Source organism: Hypomesus transpacificus, chromosome 6, assembly GCF_021917145.1.
Source record: "Hypomesus transpacificus isolate Combined female chromosome 6, fHypTra1, whole genome shotgun sequence".
Taxonomy (NCBI): Eukaryota; Metazoa; Chordata; class Actinopteri; order Osmeriformes; family Osmeridae; genus Hypomesus; species Hypomesus transpacificus.
Window position 1 is genome coordinate 8,639,968 of NC_061065.1, and position 20,081 is coordinate 8,660,048.

Below are 20,081 nucleotides of genomic sequence, written 5' to 3' on the forward strand. Positions count from 1 at the left end.
CAAAAAAAACAAAAAGACCCCCCAAAACCTTCCCGTGTCTTTCTCAGGCTCAGTCTGCCAGGAGAGGCCTGAAGAGGGGGTCTGTATGTGTGTCCATTATCTGGGTAACCCATCTCTCCTCAGCGTTGAGTGCTTCTAGGAGGTGTACAGTACAGCCAAGCCCGGCCGGACAGAGAAAGGAGGCCATTCTTCTTCCTCTGACTCTCAGCTGAAGTGCAACGCTACCTCAGGCTCTGATTTCTGAGGCCCTTTTGTGTTGCGCCACAGATCAGGGACACTGAATGAGGCTGGAGGCAACCCAACACCTCTCCCTCCCGTTTCAACCCTGCAGCCCTGTTTCCAGAACACTGGATGGAAAAGAGAAATCTTCTTTCGCATTTCGCATCTCTCTGTCTCTCTCTCTCTCTCTCTCTCTCAACGTAAAACAACTTTTCTTTTTTAGTTTTTACTACTCAAACCCATCTGAGGATGACATCAACACGGCACTGCATTATTTTAACGTGTCTTCTCTATCTGTGGCTAAAATCAGAGTATTAGATAAGGACTTCCCAGTACCACTTGTGAACGGTCCCAGGTGGCTTGGCTGGTAAAGTAACACCTGGTGACCTTGTAATGTGAGCAGCATACCTCCAGCATTAGACGCTCTAAGCTGCCCAACTAGCGGGCTGGAAAGAGGGTGCTCGCGGCAGAGATCGGTGGTAGGACTGTTCTGCTGTATTCTCTCATAATGGCATAGATTTACGTCCAAAGAAACATCAGACTCTGTCATCTCAGTTGCAACCTCCACTCTAACTTCAACACTCGTGTTGATAAATTAATATTTTGAAATATTGCTGTGATCTTCCTCTGAACTGACTGTTTAAACACGTTACACTTTGAGGAGAAGGGGTGGCCAAAGGAGCTTTGTATGTAGCTGAGGAAGATTGTGAATTTACAAGATTGTGTATGCAGAAAGTCATTGGAGAATGTCTGGGTTGAGTGTACTCAGGTGTGCTGAACAGTTCCCCAGCATAATATATTCGGTCATGAAGAGATCTTTCATCTGTGTGTGTATCCCTTTGCGGTGGCTGCTGACAGATTGGCACCTCAGTGTCGGTCTCCACAGAGGGTCCACTCTGCTGGTCCACCTTCTCATCCTGGCACAGACCCCTAGGAGTCTGACGCAGGGAGGCTGAGGCAGGCTAGTTCCTGGTCTGTCATGGCCTGAGCCGGCCTGCGTCACCCGGGACGTCAGTAAGCTCTGTCACGCTCCTGGCAGATGATCCAGACTGGGGGTTAGCTCTTCACTTCCTCTTCTGTCTCCCCACTTCCTGTTCCCTCCTGAGGACCTGCTCTCAGCCCTGCGGCGGCCAGACAGAGGAGAGGATCTCCTGTGTGTGTCTGCAGATGCTCCCAAGTACAAACTCAGGACAGCTGTGGTCCCTGTCATACGTTTGTGCCATCCAATGGAAAGCATGAACTGATAATGTAATGTAAATATAGCATATATTCAGCAAATGGATTTGAACCAAAGATAACAGTCCGGATCAAGAGTTTAAAGCTCACCACTGAGCTATACCATGTGTTCTGTTGTTGTGCAATAATATGTGTTAACAGTGGATTATTTTTGTTTGTAATGATTAAGTAAAGGTTTATCATGTGATCATTACACTTGGGTAGCGGGTGAAGTCAAGTGCGACCAGAGAGGCATCACTTGTTTCTAAAGGCACAGGATGTGAAATGCAAGTGTGCGATTTGCGGTGGTATTCGTGGCGATACGAAATGTCTCTGTCGCAATCTGTTGTGGTTGCATCTCCCACACTGGCAGGTTGTAGGAAAGAGGAAAGTGTAGTGGGATGCGTGGAGACGGGAGTGTTCATCACAGCTGTCTGGGATATTTCACAGCTCCATGACAACGGTAATGGGGGCTGGGCGCGCGGGGGGGGGGGGGGTATAACGGTGAGCAATCCACAGGACGACCCGACAGTTGCAGACTTCCTTTCTACAAGAATTCTAGGACAGTCAATCATCGCGTGAGTGTCTACACACACACCTTTTCACAGACTGCAGCTCCTGTGCTCAGGACCAAAGTCAAAGCCAGGAAGTTTGGTCGGAGGTTTACAACTGTCCCACTTAAACACCACATGGCTGTTATGGCCTCATTGTGTGGTAACGACCCGTCCTCCACCAATTACTTCAAACTGCTAACTCGGCCTCTTTCAAAGCGTGTCTATGGCCTGCCGCGTGGGTCCACTTGCTAGGAAGGCCATCAAACCCCCTGTCATTATTCACAAGAGTGCAGACCTGAGGTTATAGCTACAGTAGCAGTATAGGGTTTAGGGTTAGTGTGTGCTGTGCAGTGGTACCCAGACTAACTGGTTGCAGGGTTAGGGTTAGGCCAGGCCAGGGGGAATTACAGGCTATTCTTTGAGCAGAGGTTGGAGGGGAGTAGTTGGACCTGGGTGTACTCCCTCAGGAAATTAAAAGCTAGGACTATTTCCTTCAGACTCACGGTTCTCTCTCATCTTCTGCCAGTGGGTTAATGAATAGAAAACTATTAGTCTCTGGCTTTCCTCATCTTCTTCTGTTGTTTATCTAGATAGGACACATCCACCTTGCCGAAAGTTATATCAGCAGCCCCTATTTGGCAGTAATATATATGCTATTACAGTGGCCACATTGGGTAGGATATCTGGTTCCACTTTGTATTTTTAAAGCTAAGGTAGTTTAGTGGGATGCGGTTGTTACACCGTACCAGATAAGTTAGCTGCCACAACTTAACCTTCTTCTAAATGCCAAAAAGTGAAGTATCAGCATGTATATAATGATATTTCCATGTTGTGATGAAATACCTTGGTCTAATCCCAAGGTCCTGCATGAATATCTCCAACAGAGAAGGCATTGCTAAACAGTGAAGCAGAAGCAGGCATTTGGCTGTACCCCTCTCAGCCATGACATAGAACTACAAAGTGTTCTAGAATAGAACCCACGGCACGCACTCCAAGCTGCCAATGGCTCCCGTTGTTGTTTTGGAACATTCCCGTTGTGGAACGTTCATCCTCAGGTATTCCGGCAGTTTCCCTGCCCCACTTGTGTCCTTAAGATGAGAGCAGGGGGAACACAGAGCAGCGCAGACAAGCCAAACAGGCCTGAGGCTGCAGAAGGCTGTGGGTTAGATAGGCTGCATGGTCTGACACATCTGTCACCACACTGAGATGACTGTTGAGATTAGATCTCGACGTATGGCTGACCGACAACTCAACGAGTGAGTGACAGCAAGCCATGCTTCTCCACTCCAAATGTCTTTCTCATGTGTTGCTGTCTGCTTGTTGGCCTGTGTGAACTCTTGAACACGGTATGTGTTGATGTAACCTCAAGGGGATGCAGAGAGTGATTCAAAGCTGATGATCTAGAGATAGACAAGCCTTTGTTGAAAATAACTCCTGTTTTTCCGTGCTTTGGATCTCTTTTTTCAGTTGTTTTCAGCAGTCTTCCCCTCGCAGGTGAAACTTTTCCTTCAAAATATTCAGTGTTTTGGAGTTTACCAGGTGCAGACAGGGTCAAAGGTTGCCATGACTCCCACTGTGGGCCAACAATCACATGACATTCTATAGTTCTGTGGAGGATAACTGTTGCAAGGGCCTCAGAAAAGCATTACGACAGTTTGCAATTATGCCATCAAGACGATTATATACTTCATTGGGATTTTGTTTTGCCATTGGTACAAAGTACTGCTGATGCACTTACACACTTACCAAACAGCTTATATAGATAATATTTTGGTATTCATTTTCATTAATTTACATGAACTGTGTCAATGACAAGGTTATGCTCACAGATCTTACACGCATGCATCTGCTGGGTGGGCGATCGTATTTCTGTGGCCTAAGCTGTTACGTCCATCTCAGACCTGTCTCAGACCACTATGACCATCAGTTAGGAAAACAGCAATCAGACCATAACACATTTCCAAACCTTCTTAGTCGAGCCCTTCTGTTCAAATGAAAATGTTATTCTGTTCTTTATCGAGTTTCATATAAATACACATGGTTTCATCCAACCACAGAACAGGCTTATTCTATCCCTGTGGGCCTCTGAGTGTGTTGAGCTTGGGTGGGGAAGGAAATGGTATTCAACGGGGGGTCTTTCATCTTTACATAGCACTTTGATGCTTTTATACATCGCCAGAAAGTAACGATGTCAACACATTTTCCTTTGAAGAGTTGGTGGAGGCGGTTGGGAGGCCTTGTCCGAGTCTGTGGGGAGTGCAGTGCGTCCAGGGGGGACTTAGTGAGGCCGTTTGGTGTGTTTGGGGAGTGCAGTCCATCCAATGGGGACTTAGTGAGGCCGTTTGGGGAGTGCAGTCCATCCAATGGGGACTTAGTGAGGCCGTTTGGTGTGTTTGGGGAGTGCAGTCCATCCAATGGGGACTTAGTGAGGCCGTTTGGGGAGTGCAGTCCATCCAATGGGGACTTAGTGAGGCCGTTTGGGGAGTGCAGTCCATCCAATGGGGACTTAGTGAGGTCGTTTGGTGTGTTTGGGAAGTGCAGTCCATCCAATGGGGACTTAGTGAGGCCGTTTGGTGTGTTTGGGAAGTGCAGTCCGGCCAGAGGGGACTTCAGAATCAGGACTTTGGGCTGTAATTCTCGCTCCCCACACTTTGTTATCTTCTGAAATGCTCTTGACCGGCCCCTTCAGTCAGATGCTTGTCTCGCTTTACTGTAGGAGACGCTATTGTTGGGAGGACACTAATCTGCAGCCTCCTGAGATGATGGGATGGACAGGTCTTCTAAGATCGAGTCTGTCATTACTACAACCAAAAAACACTTTCTGTCTGTCGTCATAGCAACATACCCCATGGTATCCACCATGCACGTCGGAAAGAAGAAATGTGAGAGTTTAAGACAAATTGTGTCTCATTCTGAAGTGTTTTTTTCTCCTGTATGTGTGGCAGTTCACAAGGACTGTGTCAGATGAGATGTATTGACCGGGACTGAGGTGCTCTGAATAAACAAAAGGGAAACGGGTATCCGTTGAAACTACACAGAGTTCCGCACCAGGGCAGCTTGGTGATGATGACCTTCCATACTACAGCTGCCATAAAGCAATTTCCTCCAACAACCAACCATAACAAACTGTCTTTTACCACCCACAGGCAATTAATTGCTTCGTATTGATCCTTCCTAGACTCATTGAGCCTCTATGTGGGGATGGAGCTGCTGTTTACAGATAGTGTTATCTCAAGTCACAGTTTGTCGCGGTAGTATTTGTTCTGGATGTTCTTTAACCCCGTGAACGGAGGGCCTGTGCAGATCAGGGAAGTCAGACGGATCAAGAGCAAGAAGGAGAGGACTGTGTCACATTCCTCATGTTGCCCGCAGGAGAGTGAGCGTGTGTGCCTTACCCCAAGAGCCCACAGGGTCCCTGCCCTCCTCCTCCTCTTCCTCCTCCTCCTCCAGTCTCTCTGAACTTGGGCCTGGCATTCTGCTTGCTGTCAGGGTGCACGCTGATGGTGACACTTGGCATCGGTGGTATAGTGGTCGACATTACCTTCGCAGTTTCACCCACTTTCGGTTCCTGTAATGCAGATAATTAGGTGTAGTGTAGTGTCTGCTAAATTATCATTATTATTTCAGTGATAAAGTCCTTTATTTAAGGGAACCGCATTGGTTCAATGATGGCATTGTTATTCAGGTAAGGGTGAATATGAGTGCTTACTGCCTAAACAGATACAGGAAACCAGTTTCTTTTTAAAAGTTAAACAACTATTTTATTGTTTTCCAAGTATGTAACAAAATAATAGCTATGGATAAAAACAGAATTTTGCAAACTACGTAAAAATGTTTACAGACAAGCATCACTAATTGTACAAAAATGACGATGATAACAGTAATAAAAAAGGTACAAACGATAAAGAACAGAACATCCTCGCGTCAGTGTGCAAACCGTTTATACAGACGGACACGCCCCCTTTCTCAGGCAGCAAATCCTGATAAATTATTTAAATAGCATTTATCCACACACAAACTCGCGTGTGCGCGCACACGCACTTACATACACACTTAGACACACACTTACACACACACATACTGTATCAACTTTACAAAAAAAGCAAAGACAAAACAGAACAATAATTTATCCATTAAAAAGAGCATACATAAAGCAAAACATATTATTTATAACTCTCCCGTCTGATCTGTTTATTCCATTGGGCAGGTAGAGAGAACACGGGGGTCTCTTATAAAAGAAAAGTAATACTATTTACAGCTCATGCTACAGTAGCAATAAAATGTTGGATCGATTCGTATTCTGTAAGCATGTGAAAAAAGTACTACGCTTTTTTTGTTTGTTTGATCAAATTATACACAGCAATGAGGTAATATTTGTACATCAAAGGTTCCTTTGTTCTCTCTCTTTCTGAAGAAAAGGCACACAGGTCACACGCACATCTCACCGAGAAGCCCTGGATCTCGGCACGGCAGGTAGCTGACGCTCTGTCGGCGGGAGGACAGGCTGCGTTGCGCAGCAGAGAGCCAGAGCTGACACGTTAGCGTTAGTGTTTACGTTAGCCACTAACCTAACCAGATGCCGATTTCCACCAGGTACGTCGAGAAAACAAAAAAATAATATTGGAATTCTTCGCTGCCTACATTGTAGACAAAGTTTAATAAGTTACGGTGTGTTATTTACATCGTTTTTAATTTAAACCTCCGAAGATGAAATACATCTTCTGTCAAATGGCTTGATTTTTGCAATGAATGTTTTCTTGTTTGGAGAAGAATACAAAAAGTAATTTTAGTAAAACATTATACTGTTAGAAAGTGGGCAGACAGTCTCGCTCTGGCCATCCACCTGCTCAACATAGTACTCCCTTGGTGCTGTGTGTCTTGGATTGTAATGCTAAGATGGCAGCTCGCATCTTACCCTGAGAATGTTACATAATGCTCATAACTCAACTAGATCGATCTAATGCCAGCCACAAAGTACATGTATTGATGTATTGACAATTTTTTTCGGCTCATTTTAATTTCGTTTTTTTGTTTTCTTTTGTCTCTGCAACACTTCTCAAAAATTACTTTTAACAGCAAATATACTGTAAATGGGTTATAGTAAAGCAGTTTTTTACGTTCTTATTTACACAAAAATGAAGACATACATCGAGTTATCAGCCCTCCATGACTTGTGGTTACTCAACTGCCACTGAGAGTCAGGAGTTCTCCTAACAAAACATACAAGTGAAAAATATGTTTTGCTTTCTGCAGTTTCAGAGCAAACTTAGGGTCATGTCATTCACAATCTACAGCCTGGTAGATCTGGTTGGGTTTTTTTAAGGAGGGAAAATGATCAGTCTTTTTCTTTGGGACGCCCATCCAGAAAATGAAAGAAAGGCAATGTGAGAGAGAAAAAGTTGGAGCGAGAGAGAGACGTTGAGGTTGGGAAGTGCATAGTTGTCTATTTTTCTATGGGGAGCCGATCCCGCAAAGAACTGAATGAGGTCTTTCAAAGAGAAACAGGGAGCGACAGAGAAGACACTGGCTCAGGAGAAGAGAAGGGGGCTGGTTCCTCAGTGATACCTACTCTGCTTGGATGAGAGTGGGGGGGGGGGGAGTCTCTCTGAATCTCCACTGGCAGTCAGCTGGTTCTCTGTCCAAACCAGCATCATTCCCCCTGAGGCTGACCGCACACCCTCGCCAGGTCGTGTGCGTGCCACAGAAAAGTTGAAAGCGTAAAAAAGGGAAAAAAGGGTCCCTGGGCATCAAGAATACGTGAGTTCATGTTTGTACAGAAAGGTGCTTTTTTTCTCAGAGCTTCCTGCTCCATGTATTTATGCATCTGTGAAGAGAACACAAACAAACAAAATATTTTAGATTGATCACTAGATGATCAAACTAGATTTGGATATGAAGAGTGACACATGAAATGTAAACACACATTTAAAATGGAAATGTATTCATTTAGCAGATACTTTCATCCTTAACAACATGATGGGAAACCAGGGACCTCTGGATTGGCAGTCAAATGCCCTACTACTCAGCTGTTCCCCTCCCTGCCTTAAAACACCACAGGTTGCCGACAAACACAGAAAGATCTTGTTCCTTACCTCTGCATTCATACTTGAGGTCTGAGAAGTATACCATCTCCTGAGAGAAGACAAAAAGACCTAGCCGTCCACCTGCATACGTCTTATCGTAGATACTTCCAGAGTCAGCCATGATCTTCTTGCCCTCGTACATCACCACTCTGAATCAAGGAGGGACACACAGGAATGGTGAGGTGGATCATCACAATAAAGAGCCTTGATCAGGAAACTGGATGGGTGATTCTGTTACTGCTGTGTACCTGATGTGTCCTGTTCTTGGTCTGTGGATTAGATGCCATCTGTAGGCAGTAAAGTCTTTCCATCCGATGTTCTTTGGGTCGTGCCATAGAGTTTTCACCTACAGAATATGAAGAAGAACAGCGATTTAATCAAAGTTATTTTGTTGGTAAAAAAAAAAGAAGAAATTCATAAAAAAAGCATTCCATCCAACTTCAAACTGGCAAATTCCTTTCTCTATAATCTGATGTCAGCCTGTTTACCTGTCCAGGTGTGTTCCCTGTGTGCCACAGGGCGTTCCTCAGGTGCTCTCCCGGTCCAGTGGTGGAGTTAACCATCTTGATGGACAGGCCTGAGTAACCCTGGGCCTTGGTGGGCTTGTTGGACCAGTAGGTCTGGGTGATCTGCTTCCACATCACCACGTAGAACCTGGAGCTTGACTGGTATCCAAAGACAAAGCCGGCATAGTCATCGTCCCTCTCCGTGTTAATGAAGAACGTCCCGCTGAAGTCCACAGAGTTGAACTCATCAAAACCTGAGGAAAACACAGAGAACAGTGAGAACTTTTTCCGGCACAAAAGCGATAAGTGCTAGCTACTTTGTATAGAAAGATAATGGTTGTTAATGTAAGCAAAGTGATGAAGGTATAGTTAAAAATCTTAGTGCTTTGAATCGCCAATTATTAGCACTCATTAAATGCGTCCAATCATCCAACCAGATGACTTGGTTGGAACAAACTCTTGTATAAAACACATTTATTTGTACATAGTACTAACACAAAATAAATACAGTACTTACCAACAGCAATGCCAGGGTCGCAGTTGACTGTCTGCACCAGTTCTTTGCCCTGGTGGCGGACCACCCAGTTGGGGTCGATCTGTGAGGTGCCTTTGGGGTCCAAAGGCACCATCTGGAACTTTCTGAAGTCTGTCTCGCTGATGTCAAAGTTCTCAGGACAAACGTCGTAGATGTCAGGCACGTTGTCTTGGTCAAAGTCATCCTTGCAGGCATCTCCGCGACCATCACCTGAAAAAGAAACGTTGATTATTACAGTGTCTTTCTTTTAAAATAGCTTTTCAAGAGGGAATTAGTGATCAGTGAGGAAACCACTGGATTTCTTTTTACTTCTATCAAAAAGAAAATCTATCTGTCGGCCGGCCTGTCTGTCTATCCATCCACCATCTAGCCCACTCACCATCCGAATCCAGCTGGTCAGGGTTAAAGACCAGTCTGCAGTTGTCTTTTTCGTCAGGGATACCGTCGTTGTCGTCGTCATGGTCGCATACGTCTCCTTTCCCGTCCTTGTCGTGGTCGGCCTGGTTGGCGTTGGGGATGTAGGGACAGTTGTCCAGGTTGTTCTGGTGGCCGTCTTCGTCGATGTCCTGGTTGCTGTCACATTTGTCTCCCACGCGATCGTCATCAGAGTCCACCTGTAAAGGTGAGAGTGAGAACAGCTGGTTAATATCTCGGGTTGTGGGCTGTTTTTAGAGGATCTCTAATCTGCAGGTGAACATGTTATGAGCTGTAATGTTAACCCAATGCTGATTCCGTTTTACTGGATCATGTGATGTGATGCCTACCTAGAGGACCAAACACCTTCACCCTTCTGAACCTGCCAAGCTCCATTTATTTAAAATCAAATGTAGTTTTTTTATTTCCTTACAATCAAACAACCCTACCCAATTCTTCTGTTTACTCAGTTTTTTCCTCAGTAATTTGAGTTTCTCCTACTCTACTCTGCTCAGTTAACATATTTGCTTGCTAACATGCATGCTAACACAGGCATGCAAACCATCCATCTGAAGCCATGAATCTCCAGTCCCTTTCTCCTTGGTGCGTCTACACACACATTCAGCAGCAGCCGAAGAGGCCGGAATCAGAAGAACAGAGGGTGAGGGGAGGGGGAAGAAGTGAGAGAGGAAGAGAGGGATGCAAGGGGAAAAAAGTGAGTCAAAACGAGGGATTATGAGAAAGCAAAGGGAGAAAGAAAAGGGAGGAAGCGAGAGAATAGAACGTGTGGATTCAGTTCTACCCAGGTTCCCCAACAGCCACCCTCGGAGTCTCGTTGTTCCACACATTCCTGCTCCTCATGTGAGCGTGGCCCAGGTGGAACTGGGCAGGGTCAGAGCGTGCCGACATGAGCACACAGCCCTGGGCTGGCCCATTCTTCACTAACAACCAGCTATGGGCCCCTACTCCCCCTGCAGCCCACCTCAATGGGCCATTGAAAAGTCTCCCCACCCCACCTGGCTAATCCTGGGGCAGCTGCCCCGGGCAAGGCCTGGATATACATACAGCGTGATGAGCCCTGCCGAGACCCAGAGCGAGCTAGAAAGACTCACTGGAGAGAGAGAGTCTTTCAGAGGGGCTGGAGGATGAAGGTGAATCAGGGTTTTGGGCGGTGAGTGGTGAGAATTGGGTGGATGATTTGTGTGTGTGTGTGTGAGAACGGTTTTAAGGGCACACACCTGGTCAGGATTATGCTCCAAAGGGCAGTTGTCACACATGTCACCCACGCCATCCAGGTCTGTGTCCCTCTGGTCAACGTTATACACGTAGGGGCAGTTGTCCTTCTCGTTCAGAATTCCTGGGGGAGAGTTAGTGATAGTTGCTGGGTTAGACATGACAAACTCCAATCTGCAGGTGAACATGTTATGAGCTCTAACGCAAACTGATACTGATTCTGCTTAACCGGGTCATGTTATGTCTGTCATGGTTCCTCGTCCTGTCTCTCATCTTGGGCTATCTAATTCAATCCCTCACTGAACCTGCCATGCTCAGTTAGTCTGAAATTCAAATGGAGCTTTTTATCTCTTTAGAATCAAACAACCCTACCCACTTCACTGTGGACAGACATAATGAAGTCCAGTAGCTACACAGCGTGGCAGTGAAGCTAAATCATCTGTATCTGTCTTCTCTTGTCATGTTGCCGTCATGGTTACCATGCTCATAACCAGAGATCAGGATGGTCACAGTGCCTTACCGTCTCCATCGATGTCCAGCGAGCAGGCATCTCCTTCTCCATTGCTGTCCGTGTCTGTCTGGTCTGGGTTGCTGTTGTACGGGCAGTTATCGCAGCGGTCACCAACATCGTCACGGTCGTAATCAAACTGCCTGGGGTTGTAGATGAACGGGCAGTTGTCCTGTTCCAGAGAGGAAGGAAGAGAGAGCGCACAGTTTATCTCTGACCTTGAGGAGTTGTCATGCCATGTCCAGACTGTACGCACTGTTCACACACTGTCTATCTGGCCAAAACATCCCTGACATGAAATATGTAATCTGCTGTGGCTGACTGTGTGGGTCTGTTTACAGGGAGTTTGGGGGATGAAAGTGTGTTTTATTTTTAGGCTTCGTCCCAAATATAATGTTGGGTTACGTGGATACACTGTGTGTTCTTCAGAGTGGTACCTCTGTGTTGGAATTTGAGGTTTGGCTTTGAAAAGGGAAAATGTTTGCTTTCCGCTCCCTCCCCCTTCTCCCTTCTCTCTCTCTCTCGCTCTCCCTCACCTTCTTATTGCACAGCATGAATGATGAATGTTAAACCACATTCATGGCTCAGTGCCAATACTGGACACACATACATTCTCACACACACACTAACACATACTGTACACTGTTAGCCATTGATAGGCAGAATTAGATTTTTCCACCTACCCTGTCGTCAGGGATACCATCATTGTCGTCGTCGTTGTCACAAGCGTCACCGATGCCATCCTTGTCGTAGTCTTCCTGGCCAGAGTTGGGAAGGTTGGGACAGTTGTCCTACAGGAAAAACACAATGTCAGATATGATAAACATTCAAGTAAGACATTAAATCCTGCCTGGTAATATTTAACTCCTAACTTATAGATGTAATGTCCTTTTACGAAGCATGAAAAAAAAAAGATATGCCAGAGCCTTTTAAGTCAGAAAGAAAAATACACTTCAGCCTCAAGGTGAACATGTTTAATGTACCATGGTGCAGCACCACCTTTCAGTTGATGCTACGGAGCCTTTCTGTACCTTTTTGCAGTGGTAGGTGGCATTCTCCACACAGACCAGGTCTGAGTTGGGCCAGCCGTCCAGGTCCGTGTCCTCCCCACAGATGCGCCCGTTTCCGGCGTAGCCTGGCTTGCACTCGCAGCGGAACATGGGGTCAGCGAAGTGGCCCAGGTAGTTGCAGCGGGCGTTCTTGTTGCAGTCGTGGCTCCCGTCCAGACAGGGGTTACGTGGTGCGCACGTCTGCAGCAGAGGAAGTATAACATTGAGAGTCAGGTGGCTGAGCGGTTAGGGAATCGGGCTAGTAATCAGAAGGTTGCCGGTTTGATTACCGGCTGTGCCCAATGACATTGTGTCCTTGGGCAAGGAACTTCACCCTACTTGCCTCGGTGAGAATGTTCCTGTACTTACTGTAAGTCACTCTGGACAAGAGCGTCTGCTAAATGACTACATGTAAATGTAAATAACATCCACTCAGTCAGCGGGGGAATGTTAGTATGTGTTCGCTTTTAACCACAGGGGCGGATCTGAACCAGCAACCTGTTGACCCGCAGTCAAATGCTCTACCACTGAGCTACACCCGTCCTTCAGCATAAGGAAGTAGGATGTGTTTTATTCGGCCTACAGTACTTGCTACCAAACAACAACGTCCTTCTGACTTCTTCCTCCCAGAACTGGCTTTCAACAGGAATGAACGCATGAGCTCAGATTCTGGATGGATGAGATCTAAGCAGACCGATCGGACGTCTCGTGGGTGAGTGTTATCCGAGGTGACGGTGCATCAGGGCTGGGCTCACCTGCTTCTTGGCGGCTGCCTCCTCCACACCCTTGCCGAAGGGCTGAGGGCCGGAGAAGCGGGTGGGGCAGGGCAGACAGTTGTAGCCAGGGTCTGTGTTCTCACACCTGTGCACACCGTTGAACTCAAAGCAAGCGTCAGGCACTTCTTTGCACTGTGACCAACAAGGACGATAAGAGGGAGAGAGCAAAATAATTAGAGAAAAAGGTGCTTTTAGGTCTTTGTGTGTTCGTTTGGATGAAAGTGTTTGCTAAATTGGGAAAAAAAGTACAGATGATGATGAATGAAATGGAAGATGAATTGGTGCCTGATTCAGCTGGTTTGTCATCTCTTACCTCGTCGATGTCCTTGCATTTGATGCCGTTTCCTGAGTACCCTGTTGGGCACTTCCCACATTTCCAGGTCCCATCAGGGAAGCTGGTGCACTTGGCTCCGGCAAAGCAGGGATTAGACAGGCATCCGTCTGGGGACAGAACCACAGGCTGTCAGGACCCAACTGGAACACTTTAGTACCTCCGATGTTTAGATCAAATGTTTTTTTTCAAACTTTACAATTACATCATGTTTAGGAAACCTTTTGCTATGTTATTCAAGACTGAAAGGGACTTACCGATGGGACAACTTTTCTTGTTGCATAGCTGTGAGTCTTTGGCTTCACCCTGACACTCCTTCCCGCCATAGTTGGGCACAGGGTTGTTACACAGACGCTTACGAGTTTGGGCCCCTCCCCCACAGGTGACAGAGCAGGTATCCCACGGTGACCAGGGTCCCCAGTTGCCATTGACTACACAAAGTGAAAACACAGTCAGCCTTGCTGCACACACACCTTTAAACGTAACATGTTCATTAAGCTGTGACTTTACTCTAAAGCAATATAAAGGGGGGAGGGGGGTTGAACCTGCAATGTCTTGATCTGCTATCAAAGGCTCCAGCACTGAGCTTTAACCTTCCCCAATCTCACCAGGTTAGTTGATGTCTCTGACAGAGCATGAAGCTCAATCATGACGTCCACCTCAGGACCTTCTAACAGTCATGGTTGTGAACTCAGACCTGTACTCACTGGGGCACGGAGACTTCTGGCACTTCTCAGTCTGGCGTCCCTCGCCCTGGCAGTCCTGGCCGCCCAGCTGGGGCGTGGGGGAGTTGCAGAGGCGGATCCGGGTGATGACGCCCGCGCCGCAAGTCACCGAGCAGGAGGACCAGGGCGACCAGTGGCTCCAGCTGCCGTCCTGCTTGACTGGGGAGTCACAGAGCGAAGGGGCCAAAGGTCAGGGAGACGTTTGTTTTGAACTCTGCCAGTGTCGTATAGTCACAATTCTATGGCAATTGAATTGAATTCACTTTTGTATTCATCTCGAAGGAAATTCGAAAGGGCCCCCTGCCACATTGAGAACTGAGGATGTGAAAATGACGATCGATGACAGAGTGTGTTGGTCGGTGAGAGGGGTGAGGGCGCGCTGGTGGGACTCACAGCGTTTGTCGCACTCCTGGAGGTAGCAGTCGCGGGTCTGCACCGACGTGCCCTCGCAGTTGTTGTTGATGCGGTCGCAGGAGCGACCTCGCTGCTGGATGCCCCGCCCACACGACACAGAACAGTGGGTCCATTCAGACCAGGGGGACCAGCCGTCCTCCGCGTAGTCACTCGCTACCGAAGGGAGGGAGGGATGGAAGGAGGGAGGGAGGGAGAAAGAGTGGGTGGGGGAGAGAGAGAGATGGGAGAGAGGGAGACAATGAGAGAGTTATTCCAGGGAGAGACCTGAAAGCCCCCCCATCGGCTCTAATTGAACGCCTGAAGCTCTTAAAGTTTGGGGGCTAATGGAGTGTATTTGGCCCTGCAGGCTGTGGGAGAGAGAAGGCCCAGTGTGGTGTGTTGGGGGGGGGGGGGTAGCAGAGCCAGGGAGCAGTAGTAAGGGAAGGCCTGTTCAGTGAAACACTCCCTTCAGCTCTGAATGCACAGGGATGCCCTGTGGAGTGGAGCTGATGTTGTTTTTGCCATAAACCAGAGAGGAAATGGAATTTGCAAACAGACTCTTGACTCGTACGGTAACCCCGGGTGATCAAGGTAGTGATGCATGAGGCTTTCCTTGTTTACGTAGCTTCAGAGAGCTCTGCAGCCCAGCCCTCTGAGGTACGGGAACACGTCACTTCTACTTGGACTGAGGATGGCTCTGCTGAAAAGCCCAGCCAATTTTCCATCCCACTTAAACCAATTTGGCCAATTACGGGCCATTACAAGTTGAAGATTCAAAGATGTTTTGTGGGTACAATGAGCCAATGTTCAAACACACATAAGAGCTTTTCATTGACCGGGATGCTATTGCAGATTTAAATCATCTTTAAAATGAACAAGGTTTTCTTGAATAGAAACCCTCTCGTCCTGAAAATACCTGTGGTGTTTCTCTTTATTAATTTGGTCAGTAACATTAAAATAGCTCTCAGAGTAAGGCCGAGTTGTTTTAAAGGAGCAATCTGTTTCAGGACAATACACACATTCTGATGGTTTAACCAAGGCCATTCACTACAGTACATCCTGACTGAAATAAAGCACCTTTGTGTGTGCTGGCATGTAACTGCATGAGTGTTGAATGCCGTACTGGATGAATACTATTCACATTTCACGTGTTATTCTTCAGCAGATGCTTTTCATTTAAAGGGACAAACAAAAGGAGCAAACGGAGGATAAGTAGGAGCGAGAGTGTGGGAAGTACATGCACTACATTAGAAACACTTCAGTCGGAGTTGGCGGACGGAATCGGGAACTCACGTGTTCCACAGCGAGGGCAGCACTCCCCATCGGGCACGGTGGCGTTGGCACAGGGGATCAGAGGGCAGGAGATCTTGCGGCACACCGTGGCGGAGTTCTACGAAGAAAGAGCAAACCATGTTGTGAGAGCGGTGCTTGAGTGACCTCCTGTTAGCAGAGGCATGCAGGTGCAGTGGAACAGCACTGGGAGGAGGGTCTTTGGTCGTGTGCCCATTGGGTCAGGGTAGGACGGGAACTAGTCCAACGTCCTCATAATGGAGAGCAGGTGATACTGAGTTGGACTGAGTCCTAAACAAAACAGGCTGGTGTGCCAACAGGGCTGGACAGGTAAGCACAACAGGAGTGGATGGAGAGATGGGAGAATGGAAGGGGATGGAGATACGGAAACAGATGGAGAGAATGGGAGACGGACTAACGACAGACGTGGGATCAAAAACTGTTTATTTCCCTCTGGAAATGTTAACGTCTCAAATCTAACGCAGAACATAAGAAGAGTTGTTGTTAGAAGGAGCGTGTTTTTGTCTGTAACCCAGCCGCTTGTCTAGACTACAGCCATTTTCTTAATTAGAGACGAGGTGTTGTTGAGAGGGCAGGAGTAGTCTTGTCGCATTCAAGTTTCTGTTGAAGCCCTCACAATGGAGTGGGTCACAGACCCTTCACGTGGCTCTGTCCTGGCCCGCTGCCAGTCTGGACTCCTACCAATTACTGGGTAGATGACAAAGCTGGAAACATGCTGAGGAGCAATGATTGTGTGTGTCTGTTTGACTGCATACAAAGCGGCGCGCACACACACACAGGCAAACACACAGTCACACACACAAACAGACACACACATTTTGCTCACCTGACAAGTGCACTCCGTGCAGTCATCGACGGTCCACTCATCCTTGTTCTTGTGGACGATGCCATTGTGCAGACAGACGCCAATGTGGATGCCGACACGGTTCATCAGCAGCTTGTTCTCATCCGTCTGGAGGACAGGCAGCAGGAAGCAGGAAACAGGAAGCAGACAGACATCAGTTAGTACCAGGAAGATCCCTCTCACTTTGGACACAGGTCTTCACAGCTTGAAGTGCTCAGGTGGCTGAGTGGTTAGGGAATCGGGCTAGTAATCAGAAGTTTGCCGGTTCGATTTCCCGGAAGTGCCTTGTCCTTGGGCAAGGCACTTCACCCTACTTTCCTCAGGGGAATGTCCCTGTACTTATTGTAAGTCACTCTGGATAAGAGCATCTGCTAAAATGACTAAATGTAAGTGCTCTAGTTTCCCTTGCCCCAGACTGGCAGATTAATTAAGAGTGTAGATACTCATGTGAAGATGAAGCACATTTGTAAATTATTAAACTAACATGCAGTCTGGTGGATAAACCACGGTAGGTGCTAGTAACCACAACAGAGACTATATTAAGGAAGGACAGACAAAGAGAGTTAGAGAGGAAGAACAGCAGAGACAAAGAGAGAGGCAGTGAGGGAAAGAGGTAGAGAAACAAGGAGAAAGAGAAGCAGAGAGATATGAGAGAGATAGACACTGACAGATGTTTTGCTCACAGATCAACAGGGTGATCATAGTGTCCTGACTCACCACTTTGCGCAGTTCGTTAGAGAGCTCCTTTACCACCACCCCCAGGCCCCTTAGCTCCTTGAACATGCTGGCCAGGTCCTCACAGGAGAAACCACAGATCATCTGCAGGTCTGAACAAAAAGCACTCCATGGATAAGGAACCAAAAACAAAGTTGGATATCCTTGAAATGCTCCACACCAACTATGTATTTTCCAAGGTAGAATAAGTACAAGTGAAAAGTCTAGTACTCTGGAGACTAGTTAACTTGTTTACCTTTGGTTTTGTGGCCTGTGTAATCGGTTCTAATAGCGGGGCTGGATCCATTGATGGGGTTGTCCAAAGTGATGGTATCAGTCATGATTGCTGAAGGAGGTAAAGCACACACACACACACATACTCACTTTAGAGTTCTGCAGACTGTATAATGGGTGGAGTTCCCAAACCACAAGAGACACATGCCTCATTTGTCATTTGTGACATACTATGATTTGGCCTACACTGGAGAACAGATAATTATTTTCATAGTTATCTAGTCTGATACTATCTTTGTGAGGTTAATGAGTCATTGTACCCTGCTCTAAGGAACATACTCTCCCTGGAGGGTTTGTAAAATTTTAGTTAAGCCAGGCTACACTGATTTGAAACAGTAAACAACTTCCCATGACAGATCTCTGGCACTTAAACGCTTTAAATGGCATGCACATTCTTTTGTCAAAGCATACTGGGTAACAGCAGTGGTACATAAATAGCCATGCGTTTGATGATAATTACTTACAGTTTTGGCATCCTTTGTTGCGCAGAATGGCATCAAGGGTCGTTCCAAACACAAAGCGTACGTTTTGAAGCACTCCCTTTAAGAATTAATGAAACAAAATGTATTATTACAAACATTGTAATTAAAACACATTTGGTTAAGGCCCTTTTACAGTTTTCATAAAATGCTTCACTGTAAAACGCTCCAGAAAATACTTAAATCATACATTTCCGATTTAATCAATAATCCATGCGTCACAAATCCACCACCATTATCTCACCATAAATCGGTCCTTCACCGCTCCCTTGCCAATGCGGAGGCGCGCGCTGGTGGATATCTCATGAGTGAGGATGCTCTGGACCGGAGCGTCTAGCTCGGCAGTGTTGACCTCATCGCACCCAACGTAGAGCTGCGCCCGGTCCTCTTGCACGAACAGAGTGATGTTCTTCCAGTGCCCCGTCGCCAAGTCCACGTCCTCAATGGAAACCACCTGCTGCTTGTTCTCGGTGGAGAAAACCACATCCAAAGTGTTAGCCTTCCCGTTGGAAATAATCTCGAAAACGGGTCCGGAACCGTCCAGCTTCTCCACGGTAAGGAGGCTTCCTCTTGTCCTCTTGAACTGCTTGAAGTTCAGCAGCAAGAGGAACCCCCTCTCCTCATGGATGGAATCGATGAGGTCCCTGAAGGAGTTCTCGGGTACCGGGGGGATCAGGTCTGGGTTGAGGATCTTGTAGGCGGGGCTGTATGGATCGTCGCCCTTCACGAGGGTGACCCCATGGTTTTTCTTGGGGACTTGGACCAGTTCAAACAGGTCGTACACACTGTTATCGTCCCGACTCTCTGCAGTGGGAATGATTACGCTCAATGAGTCTTTGTCTGATTTGGTAATTTTTGATGTAAATTAGAACGTGAAATATCAAAGCAATATCAATCTTTAAAAAAATGTTTAACAACAACGATTAATTAGTATGCAATTTCAGTTGTTCATGTTTAAAATGTAGCCTATTTAAGACTTAATTCACACACGATTCAAGTTCAAATTGAAGTATGACCAACGCCATCTCTCACCTGCAACTCGTGCGCTCTCGCAGTTCCAGAGCATCAAGAGTAAAAATATTCCTGTCAACTTCATGATGACACTAACTTTATGCCTACAGAAATGATGAAACAATTAATGTATCAAAATTGCAGGATTAACCATTAAGATTTGATCCTATAATAATGTCTTTGGGTTTATAAATGCAGTATCATTTCCATCAATGATGTTAAGGACATAATGCACATAAAGTAAATCAAAATGTAATTCACCCACCTGTTCAATTCAATCGGAAGAGAGAAATATTAAAATCCAAATTGAAATGGAAGTCCAATGGAAACAATAATCCTCAAGTTTGAATTTTTATTTTATTTTTATTCGAGTGTCCCGATATGAACGACAAAACGTTTTCTGCAGAGTGACTTTTAATGGTAATTCTTCTCCGGTATCGGGGAGTCTAAAAAACTAACTTTAAGCCGAGGGGACAAAGTGCTATTTAAATAGTTTCATGACATTCCTCAGAGCGCGTCTGGTCCAATCGGAGCCCAGAAGAAAAAAGGGACGAGCTTATCCTCTTACCTCGCAGAGTGGAGCGCGAGACACAAGCACACAAGAGGACAGAGAATACAAAAAGCACCACATTCCAGAGGCTGAAATTCCGTTTCTGTATCTATCATTTGATAGATTTAGCTTCCGGTCTTTGCTATTCTTACCAGTCCAGTAGCGGTTTGACCCAATATTTCCATCTCGTTAATGCCATTTCATCGTGTTGGATAGCTTAATATCTGACTTTGTTCTATCGATAAAAGTTTTCTTTCAGTCACAATGATTTAGACATTAGCACTGTGTCTGTTTATTAGTACTATGAAACAAGTATTTTGTAAAAAGAAATATATAT

General features: G+C 46.4%; 1 protein-coding gene across 1 annotated transcript; it reads right to left on the reverse strand.

The window, feature by feature from the left end:
- Positions 1-5,726: 5,726 nt before the first annotated feature.
- Positions 5,727-19,661, reverse strand: thbs1b (thrombospondin 1b). The gene is made up of 23 exons (XM_047021427.1): positions 19,460-19,661; positions 19,216-19,298; positions 18,428-18,987; positions 18,169-18,244; positions 17,667-17,756; positions 17,414-17,523; positions 16,679-16,804; positions 15,835-15,931; positions 14,542-14,715; positions 14,131-14,307; positions 13,681-13,854; positions 13,406-13,533; positions 13,072-13,224; positions 12,299-12,517; positions 11,951-12,058; positions 11,280-11,439; positions 10,765-10,883; positions 9,492-9,726; positions 9,095-9,322; positions 8,560-8,831; positions 8,320-8,417; positions 8,081-8,220; positions 5,727-7,812 (listed from the first exon to the last, which is right to left on the reverse strand). The coding sequence occupies exons 2-23, from the start codon at positions 19,277-19,279 to the stop codon at positions 7,805-7,807; spliced, it is 3,516 nt and encodes a 1,171-aa protein (XP_046877383.1). The 5' UTR covers positions 19,280-19,298; positions 19,460-19,661; the 3' UTR covers positions 5,727-7,804.
- Positions 19,662-20,081: the final 420 nt, after the last annotated feature.